Genomic DNA, 18,749 nt, shown 5'->3' on the forward strand with positions numbered 1-18,749 from the left:
GTTAGTAAAGGCGAAACAAGTCCGCCTGTGTCAAGTGTTAAAATTTCTGTTCTGAGTCCGGTCTCATCAGATTCGGATAAGTCATTCGAGTCGGGTAAGACAAAGGAGGAGGTTGTATTACCAAATAGTGGAGAGAAAGATAAAACAACTAAAAAGAGTTCTCCGCTAAACCCTTATGTCCCACCATATGTGAGACGAACGGGCGGTAGTACAGCCTCGACATCCAAAACAACTGTTGAAAAGAAAGTTGAGCATAGGTGTTGTTTTAGGTGTAATCAATTAGGGCACCTAGTTGCAGATTGCCCTCTGAAGCAGCGATTCAGAGGTGTGAGGCATACCAAAACTGAGACTAAGCCTAATGGTAATTATAATACTGGTAAAAGTGAAAACCATTCAAAATTCAGAAATCAGACTAATTCAAGTTTTCAAAGAAACCAATCTCAGTTTCACACTGCTGATAACCAAACAGTAAGTTATAATTCTTTCAATTCACAAAGGTTTGGAAGGCCTCACAATCAATCTACAAGGAGGTATACTAATAGGACTTACAGGAATTATACAGAGACTAACTTTGGAAAGCCAAAGTTCGGGATGTATAGATCCAAGATCAATTGGTCTTGGGTCCCTAGATTCTAATCTTTTGCTTTAATCGTGCAGGAACAGTTGAACAGGGCTGCCAATAATCTTTGGGTTGTGGATAGCGGCTGTTCCCGGCACATGACGGGTAACAAAATCTTGTTACACGATTTGAAACCTGTTCAAGGAGGGAGAGTGAGCTTTGCTGGAGAAAGTGGAGGCAAGATTACAGGAATGGGAACGGTGTCTAATGGAAAGATGACTCTAGAGAAAGTAAACTTTGTCGAAGAATTGAAGCACAATCTGCTGAGTGTGTCGCAGATCTGTGATAAGGAGTACACCGTACATTTTACAAAGAATGAAGCGACTTCCTTGGATTATCTGTTGAACATTCTATAAGGAGTACCTACAATGTTCAAGAAAAGTATGTAGGTACATTTTATAAGGAGTACACCGTACATTTTACAATTCATAATCCACGTTGTTCTTCAAGAGAGAAGGAAGCGACTTCCTGCTGGTGCAAGTCTACGTGGATGACATTATCTTTGCTGCATCAAAAGTCTCCATGTGTCAGGAGTTTGAGGCCGTCATGAAGAAAAGGTTTGAAATGAGTGCTATGGGTGAACTAACTTTCTTTTTAGGATTGCAGGTTGATCAGAAGAAGGCTGGGATGTTCATTCATCAGACCAAGTATGTCCATGATGTGCTCAAACGCTTCAAGATGGAGGACAGCACTCCATTCGATACTCCAATCTGCGTCAACCATAAATTGGGTGCTGAGACAGACAATAACGCAGATGTGGACCCAACTCAGTATCGGGCTATTATAGGTTCTTTAATGTACTTAACTGCTTCTAGGCCTGATATTATGTTTGCAGTTTGTCTTTGTGCTCGTTTTCAGGCAAACCCAAAGGAATCTCACATGAAGGGTGTGAAGAGGATCTTGCGATATCTCAAAGGCAAACCTAAGCTGGGGTTGTGGTACGCGAAGGGAGGAGACTTGGAGTTGGTAGCTTACACAGATTCTGATTATGGAGGGTGCAATCAGAGTCGGAAGTCAACTACTGGAGGATGTCAGTTTCTAGGAGGCAGATTAGTGTCCTGGCAATGCAAGAAGCAGACATCAGTCGCCATTTCAACATGTGAGGCAGAATACATGGCAGCATCCAACTGCTGCTCCCAGGTTCTTTGGATTCAACAACAGTTGCGCGACTATGGTCTGAATTTCTCACTTACTCCTATTTGCATTGATAACACAGCTGCTATCTCAGTAACTAACAATCCCGTGAAGCACAGTAAAACTAAACATATTGACACACGTCATCATTTTATACGGGATTGTGCTGAGAAGAAGCTGATTGAGCTCGAAAAGGTTGATACGTTAGATAATTTCGCTGACTTATTCACGAAAGCGTTTGACAAAACTAGATTTCAAAACCTTGTTGAGCTGAATGGGATGATCAATCCCGAGTAACCATGCTTTATGTTTTTGATTAAAAAAAAAAAATACGTCACTATCGCTTAGAATTATGTCGGTTGCCTCAGTTTGAAGGACATGTCTTAGGATATGTTTGGTCCTCATTTCTACTTGTAGAATATGAGGATAGCCATTAACCAGATGACTGAAAGTGACCGGGGCGGTTTATGATGAGTTTTCATTCTTTCGCTAAAAATTAGTCGATCATACTTAGTTAGAAGGACATATACTAGTATGTGGTCGGTCCAGCTGATCCATTGGATCTTCGGGATAGCCGTTAACATGAAGACTTTGATTTGGTTGGGGCGATAGAAGTTAAATTTTTCTTTTCGGGAGATGAAATTATTTTTCAAGTCTACTACTTCGTAAGAAGTTACTTTACTATGTTTAACAGAAAATTGGTCCAACCTTGGAAAGTGATAGATATACTGATTCTGTGTGCTTAACTAGTGAAGTTATTAGGCTTAAAAGTCTTTAGAACAGTCATTGTATGTCATGGTAGCTTTTTATGGTGCGTAAAAGTAGATGTGATACAAACTAAATCTACTCGATTTTACGTGGAAACTCCTTAAGAGTTTTGCATGTCTTCATATATATCTTTCCGAATGATAGGCAGAAAAGCGATTACCCAGTCATACACGAGCCCGTAAGTGTTCTGATTCCCGTAAAGATAGTGTGTGAAGAAACTGCAGTGATCCAGATTCGGGACTTGCAGTTATTTTCTACTTGAAGTTGTGTATATATATGTTAGATTCGTAAAATAAAAAAAAAAAAAAAACCTTATGAGTTATTGAAACATTCTAGAGCTGACAATGTCAAGACTTCTCAATCATGGAGTAAGAAAGAGAACGGGAAGCAGATGAAGAGTACTTACAAACTTAATCAGACACTATGGGTTGAGGTCAATTCGGGGTGACTTGGTGAAAGCCAAATACGCTTTGAGAATAGATAGGAGGCATCATAATCTCTGAGTTGTTGCCCACTTAAGTTTTGAGCTTAATTGAACCTAACTCGTATAACAGAAACGATGAAAACCATTCTAAGTAGATTACCTGCTTACAACCTGTTTCTTTATGTCATAATACAGCTGAACATGGATCTGTGTGACAGTCACAAAATTAGTATGATTCCTGTTCGGATCTTTTCTAAAACATGGTAGTCCCTGTCGAGACTGAAATTTGATCCCGTGTACTTTAATTTTTCAAAATTTTGTTACTTTTGTAATTGTTTGATTTTATACCTGGTTACTTGGTCTTGATCGTATCATTTAACGCTTTAAAGGATGTTTTTAAAACTTTATTGAAAATTATTAAAAGTATAGGGGTGTGTTTTGTAAATACAGGCGAACTTGTTGATAACTTCGCCTGGAATAGGCGAAGTTGTCGATAACTTCGCCTGTACTAACTTTGACCCTATATAAAGAAGTTTTAAGGTCAAACAGGATCATAATTTCAAAAACCCAGCGAACTTAACTTCCTGTCAACCGGCGAACTTATATCATCGATCATCTGTTATTTTTTACCTCGATTCAAATCAGATTAAAGGTGTGTAGGGTTCTATATTTTCGTATAATCATGGTCGTTAATGTTAATCACAGGTCGATTCGAACCGTTTCGTGACCTCGATTATTTGAAACCTAAACACCCGATTTTCAAACTTGATATTACGTGATAGTAATTTGCATGAACGTCTATAACTTCATAAAATCATGTATTTCGGAGTCCTCGATCTCCGAAATCATCATCTACACATCGTTCTAAATCCCTAACTGTTGCTGATTCAAATTCGGCGAAGTTACAGTTTAGACAAAGTTATCCGTAACTTCGCATGAGGTTTAACTTCGTCTGATTATTGATTTTGAAACAGTTTATGAGGCGATTTTGTGATTAGGCGAAGTTATCCGTAACTTCGCCTGGATCATTTTACTTAACTATTATCAGACGAAGTTCAAGTTGAAGCGAAGTTGTTTCCCAACTTCGCCTCACCTTTAACTTCGCCTATACAGAATTGATCACAACTTCGCTCATGGTAACAGGCGAACTTGTGATTCGCTTTGATGTTTATCTAACTTAACCTGTTTGTTGCAGATATGGCTACTGTTGCTGGAGCAGGTGGTGCAGGCGGTGATGACGGAGGTGATCAACAAAGACAGTTCTTCCCGGGTCACAACATGTATATCACCTTAGACCCGGAAGCGAGCGGAGTTGATGATTTCCGCGAAATCATCACCTTCCTTTTACGCTCAAGGATATTCCACGCCATTACGACAACTCTGCCGATTTCCTTGCCCAACATTGAGGATTTCTGGCAGACGGTGGAATATGACTGCCGCGTCGACCCCCCGGTGATGCGTGCAACGGTAAATGGTCAGGATGTTCAGTTCTCGTCTAAACAAATCCGGGTGGCTTTGCAATTCGGAGAGGAAACGAGGGACGACCCGACAGAGTTTGTTGCTCCGTTCCGTGATGGAGCATTTCTACGAATGGGATATTCTGGTCCCTTGGGGGATACACAAAGAAGGAAAGGTTTCTTGCTCGATCAGTGGCGCTTCCTCATGCACGTAATGATTGTCTTCATGTCAGAGAGGAAGGCGGGCACTGACGGGATGGGCACGACCTTGCAGTCGGCGATGACTGCTCTGACTTATAACAAGCGTTACAGCTTGAGTCAGATGGTCTTCTATGAGATTGATCGACAGCGAAGGGCGATGGGGCGTGAGAGATTCATCATGTATCCAAGATTTCTCCAAATGATCTTGAATCATGTTGCTCCCACGTTGCCTCAACGTCGCCCTATCAGATACGTGGAGAGTGTGAACAAGCGTATCTTTGCTCAATGTAGAACTTCGAGTGCTAGAAGCAAGCCTGAACTGCGTCCTAGGCATACTCCACTGTTTGGGTATTTAATCAACCCGGAGTATGTTCCTGCTAATGGGGACGAGTTTAGAGATCCTCAAACACAACAGGCGGGAGCACCTCAAGCTGTACCTGCTGCGCCTGTTGTGTCAGCTGAAGAAGAGGTAGACCTTGACGCTGCTTTTGGCGGCCAAGGATTTTTTGACATGGACCGAGTTGATCTTCAAGAAAATATACAGGTCTCGGTTCCACAGAGTACGGGAGTAAATGTTACTAGAGCAGCTACGACGGTGGATGACTCAGATTTTGATGATGTAATGGATGAGGCAAGACGTATGATGGTAACTCAAGAGATGACGTATGGGAAGAGAAAGAGGACAGATGACGACAGTGAGTCAGAAGAAGAAGAAGACATTCATAAGTTGATCAGACGTTCAAGAAGGGACAGGACAGGTGCAGGTAGGGGAGCTGGTGAGAGCTCTAGAGTCATACGTTTCGCTCCGCCCGCACTGTCCGGTATGTCAATTGTCCCTACACCATTACAGGTCACAAGGCCAAGCGCCACGGACGTTCCCATGGTGGCTACATCATCATCTGTTGGCCTCCCATCCATCACACTCCAGCTGACGACTCCAGATATTGTATCGTTGCCGCCTCCAACGCTTACTCCGTCGGAGGTTGTTGCACAGGTTATTGAGTCGACAGTGGTTCACACTGCAGGGTTGTCGGTCACGATACCACCTGCGGTTACGTCCACAGCTACTTCTGATGTCCCGGTTTCATTCGAAATCCCTCCTCAGTATACTCAAGCCATATCTCACATGAGGTTCGATTTCGATGCAACCCTATCAGACTCGGAAAGAATAGCTGCACTAGAGCGGGTCGTGGCAGAGCAATCTAGGATATATCTTATCCGTACCCAGGCTATTCAGCGCTTAGTAGCAGAAAATCAACTACAGTCGTCCCTCCTGGTTGAACATGGAAAAATTACATCAGTAGTTCATAGATCATTTGGAGAAATCTTGTAGGTTCCTTTACTATGTTTAACAGAAAATTGGTCCAACCTTGGAAAGTGATAAGGACGTGGTTGATTATGTGCATGTGTGATATGCGCCTATCCTGGGGATGCGCGAGGTCTTCTCTTTATTCTCACGCGCAGATGTGATATGCGCAAGCATATGTAATATGCGTGAGCATATGTGATATGCGCCACGCGCAGATGTGATATGCGTGAGCATATGATGCGTGAGCATATGTGATACGCGCCACACGCAGATGCGCCACGCGCAGATGTGATATGCGTGAGCATATATGATGCGTGCGCATATGTGATACGCGTAAGCATATGTGATGCGTGAACATATGTGATATGCGTGAGCATATGTAATATGCGCCACGCGCATAGGTTTTGGCTTTATGTCTTCATGACATCCTGATTTCAAGCCTCTTGTCTATATCTTGTGGGTTGACCCGCCCCGCTCGATGTTAAGCGGGTGCATACCTCTTCAGTTAGCTTAAGAGAAAGATCTCTATAGTGTAACGGAATGAAAAGAAAACTGGAATTGGAATTGACATTCGGATTAGAATCAGATGCTTATAGGGCTATAGCACAGTAGCACCTTTTTAGTTTTTTTTTAGCCTATTTATACCACAATTTGTGTGCAAGAAAATCCATCATACACACAAATCTTTAATCATATAGTAAATTCTTGAACTCATCATGGTATGAAACTCTTACAGTCTTACTCTAAGCTGATTTAGAAGGATTGCAATTTTTTTTTAAATTTTGTCATTGATATTTAAATACATTGATATTTATACACAGAAGGGTAAGAGCAAGCAATTAGGACCATGGGGAGGAAATGGTGGAGACGAATGGGACGACGGAGTACATAGTGGATTTAGAGAAATAACTCTTGTATATGGAAGCTGCATTGACTCAATCCGTGTAACATATGATAACGACGGTAAACCCTTTCTCGCTGAAAAACATGGTGGATTTGGTGGAACGAAGTCCGCTCAGGTAAATACATTTTCACTTAATTTCCTTGCACTACATTTATAAAGTTGGAAAGTGATTTATGGAATTTCTAATGGATTCATTTTAGATTAAGCTGCAGTATCCTGAGGAGTTCTTAGTAAGTGTTAGCGGGCACTATTGTCGTGTGGTCTATGGAGGCCGTCCCGCATTGGCGGATCCAGCATACAAACGGGTGGTTCCCCGGAACCACCCGAGTTTCGAAATAATAGTGTACGGATATATAGAAGACGCGTAGGAACCACCTTATAAATTAAGAGGGAACCACCTAAAAAAAATTCCTGGATCCGCCACTGCCGTCCCGTGATCCGATCACTCACTTTCAAGACCAACAAAAGAACATTTGGGCCATTTGGGGTTGAAGAAGGAACACCCTACAATATCTCGACAAATGGAGGCCGCATTGTAGGTTTCTATGGACGAAGCAGGTGGTTTCTGGATTCACTCAGGTTCTGCTTAACAAGTACAAAACCAAGCCTATTCCAAAGAATCCTGATGATGTTTACAAGGGCTTGAACGAACATCAGAAAACTATGGGATATAAAGACCCAAAATTGTATTGCTCAAACCTAAAATAAGTTGTGTATTTGTGTATTAAAATAATTTGTATCAAATGATTCTTGTGCAAGTTGTGGAGCATTTAATGATATTATTTCTATCATATTTCTATCAGCGCCCTGCTTGCGGTGCACACATATAATGTATATATGTGTGAACCCTCGGGTGGGCAAAAGTAAAATTGCACTAATTTTGATGTTATTTTACTAATCTCGTGAAAATAACGTTAAAAGTGGCAGAAGGTTAATCAGGCATCATGTGGTGGCGTTGATAGCCGAAAGACAATGACACATGCACCAATTAGCCAGTGTCCCGATGATTGAGTGCTATGTGCCTTATGTCCAAGGCTTGATGCAAAACTACTATCGAGCCGGGGGTCTCACCGGAAGCAGCCTCTCTATTCCTATGGGATAGAGGTAAGGCTGTCTACATCTTACCCTCCTCAGACCCTACCATAGCATTGCTATTGGTGGGATATACTGAGTACGATGATGATGATATATTTCTATCATATTTCTAATTCCATATATAAGACTATTCTCCCGACTCATTCGAGGGTGATGAATGTTTCATACGTTATACGCGCGGTAGAAAGTAGCACGACCTTCATAGGCCATCAAGTTGAGAGTTCTAAGAGTTGGGTTAAAAGACACGTTCATACTAACCGGGACCATGTGGAGGCTAAAACTCGTCTTGTGAATGATTACTTCTTGGCGTCACCTTCATTCACATGTATTTTAGTATTTGTCTTAATTAAATTATATATTTTTGGGGCCACCGTTGTATGAAGATAAATATTTTAGGTGTCACATGATCTTTGGATTTGACATGCGTACTTTAGTGTTGCGCAATAAACAACAATACAAATGTTACGAATCAAATGACCATTTTCAACGACCTCATCAATGGAGTTGCATCAACTTCTTCGTTTATTGTAAATGGGAACGGGCACAAGTATGATTATTATCTTGCAGATAGTATTTATCTTGAATATGCCACATTTGTGAAAATATTCATGTCCAAACGAAAGTGATAAACGATGCCATTTCCAAAAAGTTAAAGATTCCGTGAGAAACGATATCGAGCGCATCAACAAAAATGGCACATCATTGTTATCTGACATGCATTTGAGAAAAAAGAGATAATACCATGTGTGTTTGTATAGTTTATGTAACATGAACATATGGGACAAAGGCCGGGCGATATACCAATACTATGAACCCAACAACGTCCCGCCTACTGTTTAGCTTAGCCAACATGACTACATGAGAGACTAATCAACCATGCGATGATCCGCGATAGTGAGGCACACTATAATCTTAAAGCGGATTTGGTTGACCATATTTATCAACAACGATTGAAGCGTTGTATTTTTATTTTTATAGTGGTTAGAAAAAGTAAAAAAAAATGTACTTTCTTAAAACAATAGTATTAAAAAATAAACCAATAATTAAATAATGTCAGTCATCATAAAATTCTTACTTTTCAGGTCACTATGAGCAATGAGCAGCATCCCATTAGGCCATACACCCCTTTGCTAGTGTAAACGTGATCACAAAATACGTTTAGATGATGCCTACATGATATCACTATCATATAAGAAATTTATCTGTTTTCCATTTTCATTAACTTTAGACGGTCCAAAATTGAATATGGGTTGCACTTTTTATTTATTTATTATTTTTTTATCATTCCTTGTAGACTTGTAGTTCAATATTGCCAAGATGGTATATATTCAAAGAAAAAGCACAGAAGTATGACATGGGTGTTTTAAAAGCCATTGTCCATGTTTTCCCACTAGCTACAGTTCATGTTCTACATATACGAGCATAAAAAAAACCTGGGAAAGAATGGGAATCAGTGCATGTTTTATATATGTGAGTTGTGAATTATGAATGACCTCTTTATTGGAATGGAATCAGAATTTGTTGGAGGTAATTCCCGAACCCGAGCTATGGGTCAGGAATGAGGTCGAGCCGGTTTGAACTAATAGATCAATCTCATTAATTAATTGATTATTATTACAGTTTGAGTTAATTATCTCAGATTTTTATTTATCACATAAATCGGAGTTTTTGTTCGTTTCTAGTTATAACTGGTTCTCTATGTAACCCTAAAGACATGTTAGGTTATGTGTAATGGAGGAGCTACAAAATGAGGCGATTTGCGCCGTGTGACAGCAAAGGGTAGGTTTTTGTTTTTTGGGTGTAATGGTGTTGTAGCCATATATCTTACAATACTAATAAAAGAAAATGTTGAAGCTTAGGTGTCAAGCCTACATTTCTTCTAATTCCTAATCTATCATCTCATTCATTCTAGCTATTCATGGGTCATGGGTCAAAACCATTTTGTCAAGTGGGTTATAACATAGTGTGGATTTTATTCATTATTGAATTAAGTTTTATTTTCATATCTGAGGTTTGATCAATTACGCAACTTTAGTACTTTTTTTAACATTTCTTGACGTTTCCATTAAAACTATGCTATTTTAGTATTTTTTGTTAACCACCCGTTTGTTTTTTCCATATCAATTTATAAGTATTTTGAGAATCACAATTAAAATAAATGATCTAATTTATTTTTATTATTTGACAAATCCCGTGTAATACACGGGTTCAAAAGCTAGTATATATATATATCTCACAAACACAATATAATAATAATAACAAAACAACACAAGCAGCGACAAATACCCAGCACCCCCCCTCCTTATCGCCCTACAATTCGCCCAGGGGGCGGTGCTCGCCAAACAAGACACCCACTATGGGTGGCCTTAGAGTTCTGTGAGATTGATCTATTTTTTGAGTTATTTTTTTTAAATCAATAATATTGGAGAGTTGATTTGAAATTGTGTGTGAATGTGTGATTCTTGTTTTCAACATTTGATTATAGTTCACACCTTGAGCATCTTCTTTTTGTTAGAATGGAATCAGGAGCACTTTATTTGCTCTGTATACGTAGCTTATAGTTACTGTGCAAGAGCATTATAGACAATTATCACATCTTTCTTTGTAGAGACTTATCTTTCCATCAATTTCTTGTGCCATTGTGCACATCATGGCATGGAATACCAATCCCTTATAATGTTTATACTTGTGTTAATCCATATTTTGTCCTAAATTATGAAAATGGACTAACTAATATTTGAATATTCACAGGATGGTAGTATGGGACCATGTGGAGGAAATGGAGGAGATGAATGGGATGATGGATTTCACACTGGAGTTAGAGAAATAACTCTTGTACATGGAAGTTGCATCGACTCAATCCGTGTAACATATGATAACAACGGTAAACCCTTTCTTGCTGAAAAGCATGGCGGCATTGGTGGAATGAAATCCACTCAGGTTAATACATTTTCACTAAATTTCCATGCATTGTATATAAAGTTGGAAATTGATTCATGAATTTCTTATGGAATAATTTCAGATTAAGCTTCAATATCATGGGGAATTCTTAGTAAGTGTCACCGGACACTATTGCAGTGTTGTCTATGGAGGCAGTCCCGTGATCCGCTCACTCACTTTAAAGAGCAACAAAAGAACATTTGGGCCATTTGGGGTTGAACAAGGAACACCCTTCAACATCTCGACAAGTGGAGGCCGCATTGTAGGTTTCTATGGAGGAAGCGGGTGGTTTCTGGATTCACTCGGTGTCTACGTATCAAGTTCAAAACCAAGCCTATTCCAAAGAATCCTAATGATGTTTACAAGGATTTGAATAACCAAGAGAAATATATAAAGGCCTTAACTGATGCACATGACAACCATAGTTAGTCCTAAAATAAAATAAATTGTTTTTTTCTTTTACTTTGATATTGCTCAAACCTAAAATAAGTTGTATATTAGTATAATTTGTATCAGATGATTTGTGTGCGATTTGTGGTGCAACTAATGATATATTTTTTCTATCATCAAAATTTCCACCTTATTTTATCCTCATGTATCAATTGAGACTATTTTCGATAACTATTTAGTTGAATATCATACACCTTTGCCACTAGATCAAACTAGTGGTACCATTGCATTTCTTCTAATTTTGTAATTCTTGAAGGAAGAAATAATTGATCAACATCTATTTATTTATTATTTATTTGATTCAACAAAAAACTATTTATTCAATATTCTCAACAATAATTGACCATATATACATCCCAATTATACATAACAATAGATGAAGAACACAGTGATTAAGAAACCAATTATACAGCTTACAACGTATCTTACACTATACTCCATTTCAATTTATTTAAACACAATGTATGTGAGGTCTTTGACACTCAATCTTGAACTGAATCATCGTAATGGTTATGCTCAATAAATAATATTCATGTAAGGAGATGTTTTTACATTTTAGCCAATTTTCACCCATTATATAAATCTTGCTTAGTATAGTCATAACCCAAAACATGCACGTACTCATAAGTCATAAGCCATTCATCATTTATAGACTTTTGTGAGATGTAACTACTTATACACTTAGTTGAGTCATTAGTTACCCAAATAAACAAGAATTTTCAGTTTTTGTTCATCCATAAATTCATTATGAACTCACAATAAACTCATATTTTGGACTAGCTTTTGGCTAGACTTAGGAAGTTTCTTCTCCTCCATATTCTTACTCTTACCCAACACACACATACACGTGTTCATGGGAGTGGCCTTAGGTGAGGGTTTTCCCCGGATTTAAAACGAGTGTATCGTGATGTGGTGAATTTAGCCAGTAGCTTATTTAGAGGATTCGTTGGGCGTTAAAAAAGATTGGTACCGTACCCATACCGGTACCCATACCGAAAATCAATAAAGCTAGTACTGAGTACCATACCAGATTTTATAGGTTAAGGTATTGGTATCGATAAAGGTAACTACTCGGTACGGTACCCGCTTTGTTTTTTTTTTTTCAAATCTCCAATGATTTTAGTATCAATACACGTACTAGCAGCAACATAAATAAACTGAATCGGTACAATTACCAAATTAGCTAAATTGGTACGAGTACGTGTTGGACTATATGATTAATAATCGGTTGAGCCCATTTTTTAGATAAATATTGAAGTTCTCAAAAAAACCTTTAAATATCGTACAAAATACAGAAATACCCATACCCATAAATATTGAATACTGAAATTCTAAAATCTTGGTATCGATACCCATATGGCCATATTACTGATACGTGTACGGGTATTCAGAAAAAAAATTCTCATTCCTAGGTAGAATAACAAAATTCTTGTACGTTCCAATAGTATTCGACACACTAACTAATAAAAATTACAAACTTTCTGATGTGGGGAGATCAAACGTTTACCAAATAATGACAACATGAGTTATGGAATTACAAGAATTTAAAATTAATATTTTATGTCTTTTGGCTTTAATCATTGAAAGCCCAATGGTTTTCTATTTCTTTTAAATACTTGAGATTTTGTAATGTAAAAAAATAAGGTTTGGAATATATGAAAAAAAATCATTTCCTCTCTATTACAGTGTGTATTAGTGTGTGAAGGACCTAATTATCGGTATTCTTTGTGAATCAAAGATAGTTGGAAGAGTTGATCCTGGTATTCGTGTAAATCAACAGGTTCAATTATCTTATTTACGATCTACATTTTTTCTGGAAGTTGGGGGAAGAATCACATGGGTATTTGCAGAATCAACGTGTTTGTCTTCCAATTTTATCATCACGCTGCAATGATGTGGGGAGATCAAACGTTTATCAAATAATGACAACATGAGTTATGGAATTACAAGAGTTTAAAATTAATATTTTATGTCTTTTGGCTTTAATCATTGGAAGCCCAATGATTTTCTATTTCTTTTAAATATTTGAGATTTTGTAATGTAAAAAAATAAGATTTGGAATATATGAAAAAAAAATCATTTCCTCTTGTGTGTTAGTGTGTGAAGGACCTAATTATCGGTATTCTTTGTGAATCAACGATAGTTGGAAGAATTGATCCTGGTATTCGTGTGAATCAACATGTTCAATTATTTTATCTTATTTATGATCTACATTTTTTCTGGAAGTTCGGGGAAGAATCACACGAGTATTTGCAGAATCAACGTGTTTGTCTTCCAATTTTATCATCACGCTGCATCAGTTGATATCAAAGCCGAATTCCTGGCTCAATATGGCTTGGGGGGGGGGGGCAATATCTAAGATTCCTGGCCCGTGTTTGATGAATACGAGGACGAGGAATGGTATGTTTGGGCAACTGGTGATGTTCTTGAAAGTTTAAAAAGAAAACATGAGTGGTCTACAATTTATTCAGGTGGCGTGAATATTACTCAAGAAGAAAAAAACCACTCGAAGAGATTTTTGCCAAATGCTAATATTAATATGGTTAGCAATGTCATTTATGAAGATTTGTATGCAAGTTTCACAGACAACACTCTAAGGTTAGAAATCAATCAATTATATCTTAAAAATACACAAGATATAATGGAGCCAATTATTAAATATGCAAGCAAAAAATATTATCAAGATCACATGAACTTGTAGAAAAAAGAAAGCGTATCGATGGTCCCTTTTACCCATTTGGTATAAGCCTAGAGTCGGACAAGAAGATAAGTAAAGTTGAACTATTTGAGCAGGTCATCATATCTATAAATCGGAATCGGATGGATGGTCCCTTTGACCCAGGTGTCTACGGTTTAAAGACAAAAACTCGAGGGCGAGTTTTTTCAAAGGTGGAGAGAATGATGTGGGGAGATCAAACGTTCACCAAATAATGACAACATGAGTCATGAAATTACAAGAGTTTAAAATTAATATTTTATGTCTTTTGGCTTTAATCATTGGAAGCCCAATGGTTTTCTATTTCTTTTAAATACTTGAGATTTTGTAATGTAAAAAAATAAGGTTTGGAATATATGAAAAAAAATCATTTTCTCTCTATCACAGTGTGTGTTAGTGTGTGAAGGACCTAATTATCGGTATTCTTTGTGAATCAATGATAGTTGGAAGAATTGATCCTGGTATTCATGTGAATCAACAGGTTTAATTATTTATCTTATTTACGATCTACATTTTTTCTGAAAGTTCGGGGAAGAATCACACGGGTATTTGCAGAATCAACGTGTTTGTCTTCCAATTTTATCATCACGCTGCATCACTTTCGGACAAAACGTGCTATAATTGAGTTGGTATTATATTTGTTTTTCACCTCTAATGCAAAAACAAAAGCAAAATCCATATAGGCCCGAAGGTTTTATTAATTTAGGTCACAAACTGATGTACATGTACTTCTGTACAAAAACTGTCTTAGAAAGGAATCAAAATGTTGCATGTTTTATGTATGTTAGCACAAGACAAAGATTTCTATAGTCGTCGTCATCATCATCATCGTACTCAGTATATCCCACCAATAGCAAAGCTATGTTAGGGTCTGAGGAGGGTAAGATGTAGACAGCCTTACCTCTACCCCATAGGGAGAGAGAGACTGCTTCCGGTGAGACCCCCGGCTCGATAGTAGTTTTGCATCAAGCCTTGGACATAAAGCACATAGCACTCAATCATCGGGATACCGGCTGATTGGTGCATGTACCCTCGTCTTTCGGCTATCAACGCCACCACATGATGCCTGATTAACCTTCCGCCACTTTTAACGTTATTTTCACGAGATTAGTAAAATAACGTCAAAATTAGTGCAATTTCACTTTTGCCCACCCGAGGGTTTACACATATATACATAATATGCGCGCACTATAGTGTAATGGAATAAAAAGAAAACTGGAATGGGAATTAATATTAGGATCAGAATCAGATGCTTATAGGCTATAGCACAGTAGTATCTTTTTATTTTTTTTAACCTATTTATACCACAATTTGTGTGCAAGATAACCCATCATACACACAAATCTTTAATCCTATAGCAAATTTTTGAACTCATCATTGTATGAAACCCTTACTCTAAGCTTATTTAGCAGGCTTACAGTTTTTACTTATATTAAAATACATTGATATTTATATACGAAGGATAAGAGCAAGCAATTAGGACCATGGGGAGGAAATGGTGTAGACGAATGGGACGACGGAGTACATAGTGGAGTTAGAGAAATAACTCTTGTATATGGCAGTTGCATCGACTCAATCCGTGTAACATATGATAACAACGGCAAACCCTTTCTTGCTGAAAAACATGGTGGCTTTGGTGGAACTAAATCCGCACAGGTAAATTTTCAAAAAAATTCCATGTAAATCATTTGATGTTGGAAACTGATATAAAAAAATTGTTATGGATTAACTTCAGATTAAGCTGCAATTTCCTGAGGAGATCTTAGTAAGTGTTAGCGGGCACTATTGTCGCGTGGTCTATGGAGGCCGTCCCGTGATCCGATCACTCACTTTAAAGACCAACAAAAGATCATTTGGGCCATTTGGGGTTGAAGAAGGAACACCCTTCAATATTTCGACAAACAAAGGTCGCATTGTAGGTTCTTATGGGCGAAGCGGGTGGTTTATGGATTCACTTGGGGTATGCTTATCAAGTCCAAAACCTAGCCTATTCCAAAGAATCCTAATGATGTGTACAAGGGTTTGAATGCCGAGTGTAAAGACACCCAAACCGGGGAATATGACTACTCTAGCTAGCCTTAAAATAAAATAAATTGTTTGTGTAATTTAATATTTCTCAAACCTAAAATAAGTTGTGTATAAAACTAATTTGTATCACATGATTCGTCTGCAATTGTGGAGCATGTAGTGATATTATTTTTATTATCAAAATATTCGTTTCTTCTCTTTCGGTATATTTGAAGTTATAGTTGATCAACATTTATTTATTTGGTTATTTCCTTTACACGTACTCACTCAATAAAATCTATTGATTCAATATTTCTCAAACAATAGTTGACCATCTACACACATGTTCATGTGGAACGCAGCGAAAACTGTCATACAGTTACACAAACGAATATTACGCATAAAAGACAGTTCAGTCAAGGTGATCTATGTTCACGGATGCAACTAGGATTTTTCTTCATTAACTTGGACCAAGAATTACAAGTTACATGGGGACGATTTTTTAACATTTTATATTAGGGTCCATTTACATATTTCTTGGTCACCAAGAAATAAACGTTAGTCTTGTTTATTATATATACCTGCATATGTAGTTGTAATTCTTGGTCTCGGATAATAAAGAAACTATAGTTGCAGCTGCGGGCGCATGCCGTCTTGACTGAACCACGTTATGTTGTCATGTTCTTTATTTTCTGTCTTTTCTCCGTGATATTCGTTTGTGCAATTGTGTGATAGTTTTCGTTGTGTGCAATCTGTTCATACTTCATAGCAAGTCTTGTGGTGTTCTTTATTGCCGTGTTCTTTAGTTTCTGCGTGATATTCATCATAATTTTCTAATTCCTAATTATGACATCATGCATTTATTTTAATGGAAAATTTTCAAAATAGCCATACTTGACCAACTTTTTTCAAAAATAACTTAGGTTTACAAAAAATCCCCAAAATAGTCTATTTTTTCCATCGGATCCGACGGAATTTTAATACCGTCCGACGAAATTTTTGGACCTTTACAAACCCACGCCACGTGTTAACATATTAATGCATCCGAGATTTTTAGTGGGTCTGTCGGAATTATTCATCTTCTACCTCTCAAACCCTAAACCTCCATTACCAACCTCGATCTCCATCTTTCTTATTTCTCTACAGAATCAAGCAAATCAATAGTACAAATTGTTTAGTTTTTCGAGGAGAACACAACCATAGTATTCAATCTAACTCTAGAACTCAAAATCAAAAATTCCCGAATTGAAAAATCTAGGGTTCGTCGGACAAATTAAATAGTTGGATCCAACAGAAGCATGAACTAAACCGTCAGATCCGACTGTTTATTAATTCGCGGGGTTGTTTCATTAATCCGTCGGACAAAACGGAAAACCGTCGGATCCGATGGAATAATATGCTTCGTGGCGCGTCCTGATAGGCTCATTATTCCGTCGGATTAGTTTGGCTATTTTTGAAATTTGTTTTGGTCTTGGGCTAAACTAGCGGGTCAAAAATGGCTAGTTTGAGAATTTTCTCTTATTTTAATGTCTAAAACCGCTCGCTAAGGTACACGTTTTATGTACAAAAACCATCTTAGAATGGAACAGAATTGTGATTGAAAGCAGAATCAGTTACTTAGCACGGTAGTACTTTGTTGATTGTTCGCCCTTTATATCAACGATAATATGTGTACAACATATTCTATCACACACAAATCATTGATTCATCATTTTATTTTAGTTTTTCAAGCAACTTCTTGGACTCTTCATGGTATGAAAAACTGTGTAAGCTAGGACCGGAAACGGAATCAGAATAAAAAATAGGAGTTGGAACATGTTTTACATATGTAAAATATAAAATGAAGACTCTTTGGGATGGAATCAAAACTCAAACAGGATGCCTAACATATTGTATTACTATATATGCTTGCTCTTTATAAGACATTTATGTGTGTGATTATCATTACAACTTCCTTGGAGTTAATCTTTCTAACAAGTCATCGCGTTCAACATGGTATGCAAATCCTTAACCCAAGCTAAGCCCCCTAGTTAGCTTATATGTATATTAATTGTGATCTCACTGATCGATATTTGAAATACGTTCAACAGGATACAAGCATGCAATTGGGACCATGGGGAGGAAATGTTGGGAACTATTGGGATGATGGAGTACACGGTGGAGTTAAAGGAATCACACTTGTGTATGGTAGTTGCATCGACTCAATCCGTGTAACGTATGATAACGATGGTAAATCTTTTCGGGCGGTGAAAGTGTGAAACATGGTGGCATGGGTGGAACCAAAAGTGCTCAGGTAAATTCTAAGAGAATAATTTGGGTTAATTTATTATATAGATTCCTAAAACTTTTCTTGGGTGAATTTCAGATTAAGCTGCAATTTCCTAAGAAAATCTTGGTAGGCGTCAGCGGGCACTTTTGCCCTGTGGTCTATGGGGGTTTCCCAATGATTAGATCACTTACTTTTAGGAGTAACCGAAGAACGTTTGGGCCATTTGGTGTGGAAGACGGAACACCATTTAATTTCTTCGCAAATAGAGGCCACATTGTAGGTTTTTATGGAAGAAGTGGGTGGTTATTGGATTCAATTGGATTCCGGTTATCAACCCATAAACCAAAGCTGTTCCAAAAGATCCAGATGATGATAAAAAGATATAACCGCCGTGTTGCGGACGATGGTGAAGATTGGAAAGTCAAGGACTCAAAGGGTCATAATTGGGGCATTTGA

At 37.8% G+C, this 18,749-nt stretch overlaps 1 protein-coding gene across 1 annotated transcript; it reads left to right on the forward strand.

Annotated features, from left to right (window-relative positions):
• Positions 1–9,265: 9,265 nt before the first annotated feature.
• On the forward strand, positions 9,266–18,749 carry LOC143563721 (agglutinin-like). The gene is made up of 8 exons (XM_077051205.1): positions 9,266–9,316; positions 9,427–9,483; positions 10,663–10,851; positions 10,934–11,164; positions 15,479–15,673; positions 15,753–16,037; positions 18,115–18,276; positions 18,390–18,749. The coding sequence occupies exons 1-8, from the start codon at positions 9,266–9,268 to the stop codon at positions 18,747–18,749; spliced, it is 1,530 nt and encodes a 509-aa protein (XP_076907320.1).

The sequence above is a fragment of the Bidens hawaiensis genome, unplaced genomic scaffold (assembly GCF_021521415.1).
Source record: "Bidens hawaiensis isolate Kalapana, Puna unplaced genomic scaffold, B.hawaiensis_p1.1 tig00021509_1, whole genome shotgun sequence".
NCBI classification, from domain to species: Eukaryota; Viridiplantae; Streptophyta; class Magnoliopsida; order Asterales; family Asteraceae; genus Bidens; species Bidens hawaiensis.